Here is a 2,821-nt window from a genome sequence, read left to right as displayed (position 1 = left end):
TAAAAAGTTAGACAAAACTAGAGAACAAGAATATAATAAAAACACTTATGAAAGGTACGAAGAAGAAGAAAAGGTACATTTTTATGAAACTGTAGCAGAAGAAAATAATATGTATGCTGATGAAATAAACGTGTATCAGAACATTGAAGGTATGGATAAATTTGGTGAAAATCCTGTATACAAAAAAAATTATGAAAAATACAACAATTCGAATGAAAGAAAACAATACCAAAAAACTAAAGAAGAGATTGAAAGTGAAAATGTATATCAATTAGATGATGATCAATTAGAAGCTGAGTCAGAGTGCAGTTGTACACAATCTTCAGAAGTGGAAGATTCCTTTTCTGCTAGTTATAGTGAAACGGAATTGCTTGAAAAAAATTTAAAAAATGAAAATATATGGGAATCATGTTCGTGCAGTGCAGCTACAGAGGAAATAAGCGATAATTCATTTTGTAGTTGCATGCGGGAGAATTACAATGACTATGTAATTCCAAATCAAAATGATTTCACTATAGGTTATTCCAAGAACAATACCATAAATAAAAATACTAAAAGAAACGATGATTTTGAACGAATATGTGCAGAATTTGTAAGAAGTCTTAATACCTGCAGATGTGATAACTTTATTGATTCACATAATTTATCTACGCCACCGGCTAGTAGTCAGAGTTCTAACGACACATCCGTAACATCCGGCTCTTGTACTTGTACCACCAACAAGGGTTCAGAAAAACGTTCTACTAGTAAAAGCAAAAAAACAGCAAAAAAAACGAATGCGTCGAGCAAAGTGAAATCAGAAAAAAAAACTAAGTCACGCTCGAATAGTAAAGGTAAAAAGGTTAAAAGTGCTACTTCGAAAAAAAAATCAAGTACAACTACAAAGGCTACTTGTAAGTGCGTAACCAATGATACAGAAACTAGTAATTATACTGGTGAGACAAACTATTCAAGTGCAGCAACCAAACCGATTTGTGGGTGCGGTAACAGTAATACACAAAGTGATTCTCGAATGGTTGAGAGAAGAAGTTCAAGAGATTCGTCAAAAGCAACTTGCAAGTGCGTACCTAGTGATACATATCATAATACTCCAATAGGTGGAACAAATGGTTTAAGTGGTGGATCAAAACCCACTTGTAAGTGCGTAAAAAATGATAAAAGTAACAATCGAATCAAAACTTCATCAAATAGTTTTAATGATATTAAATTAATGTGCTGTGAAATTTTAAATCATTTGAAGAGCCAAAGAGAGTCACAATCAAATGAGCAGAAAAAAAATAAGAATAGAAGTTGTTCATGTAAGGTTTCTAATGATACTGATTCTCAGTCATCACAAGAATCTTATGTTAATGCAACCAAAAAAGCAGAGTCTTGTAAATGTAAAATGCGTAACAACTTTGATGATATTCGTACAAATAACACGAAGTCATCAGATAAATATTCTAGTCTAAATAGAATGAAACCTCAAAACAATTCCTTTTCATCAGAAGTAAGCAAAAAGTCATGTATGTGCACAGTAATGGAAAAGAAAGCAAAACCGCCTACATATAACAAGGAACTTTCTGGTTCACGAAAATTTTATTCTAGGGGTTCTTTAAGTAGTGAGGAGGAAATTGTGTCAATCACGACCAAAAACAGTTCTAACCAGAGTGACCGTGAAGATCGGTATAAAGAAAAACCTACAGGTAATGGTAATTGTAAATGTAGGCAAATGTCTAATGAGAGAATGAAAATTAAACAAACAACTGAATGTAGCTGCAAACGTACATCCACTGATTTATCTGATAGTACAGCAAAATACTCATCTGCCCAATATAAGGGGCACGTTGGACAAAGAGCGGGAACTAGTAAGGAAACTTGCAAGTGTGTGCTTAAAATGAGTGATAGAGTACCAATTCAGACAAAAGTTAAAGCTAAAGAAATAGAAACATGTAATAGGGAAACATGCAAGTACCGGAATGTGCCCACAAGTTCTACAAGCAACGATCCAGCATATGGAAAGACAGATATATTGAACGAACAAATGGACAAAAAAGTTAAACAAAATGTAAAGAGTAAAGAGAATCAATTAAGTTCCGCTAATTCCATGAAAAAATCTGAAAAACCAGTTTCAAGAAAAAGATACGCAAACAGAGCCAATATACAGAAAGCAAGAACTTTTAAATGAACAAATGGATGATAAAGTTAAACAAAAAGGAAAAAGTGAAGAGGATCAATTAAGCTCCGCTAAGTCCATGAAAAAATCTGAAAAACAGTTTCAAGAAAAAGATACGCAAACAGAGCCAATATACAGAAAGCAAGAACTTTTAAATGAACAAATGGATGATAAAGTTAAACAAAAAGGAAAAAGTGAAGAGGATCAATTAAGCTCCGCTAAGTCCATGAAAAAATCTGAAAAACAGTTTCAAGAAAAAGATACGCAAACAGAGCCAATATACAGAAAGCAAGAACTTTTAAATGAACAAATGGATGATAAAGTTAAACAAAAAGGAAAAAGTGAAGAGGATCAATTAAGCTCCGCTAAGTCCATGAAAAAATCTGAAAAACAGTTTCAAGAAAAAGATACGCAAACAGAGCCAGTATACAAAAAGAAAGAAGTTTTAAATGAACAAATGGATGATAAAGTTAAACAAAAAGAAAAGAGTGAAAAAGATACACAAACGGAATGTGATGACAGTAGTTGCAAATTTCTTAAAGAAAAAAAAAATTCATTAAATGAATATTCTTGTGATGACAAGTCATGTGAAAAAAAAGCAACAAAAGTAGCGGTAGAAAATGATACAGTAATATCTGATGCCAAAAAAGGTGAACAAGTTTTACC

General features: G+C 32.4%; 1 protein-coding gene across 1 annotated transcript; it reads left to right on the top strand.

Moving 5' to 3' along the window:
- The first annotated feature begins 109 nt into the window (after positions 1 to 109).
- LOC119664654 (myb-like protein A) lies at positions 110 to 2,167 on the top strand. Its single transcript, XM_038074107.1, has 2 exons — positions 110 to 1,144; positions 1,241 to 2,167. The coding sequence occupies exons 1-2, from the start codon at positions 110 to 112 to the stop codon at positions 2,165 to 2,167; spliced, it is 1,962 nt and encodes a 653-aa protein (XP_037930035.1).
- The last annotated feature ends 654 nt before the right edge of the window (positions 2,168 to 2,821 follow it).

This window comes from Teleopsis dalmanni, unplaced genomic scaffold (assembly GCF_002237135.1).
Source record: "Teleopsis dalmanni isolate 2A unplaced genomic scaffold, ASM223713v2 unscaffolded_contig_2384, whole genome shotgun sequence".
In the NCBI taxonomy this organism is placed as follows: Eukaryota; Metazoa; Arthropoda; class Insecta; order Diptera; family Diopsidae; genus Teleopsis; species Teleopsis dalmanni.
The sequence above is the reverse complement of the archived record's forward strand: the minus strand, read 5'-3'. Positions and strand labels throughout refer to the sequence as shown.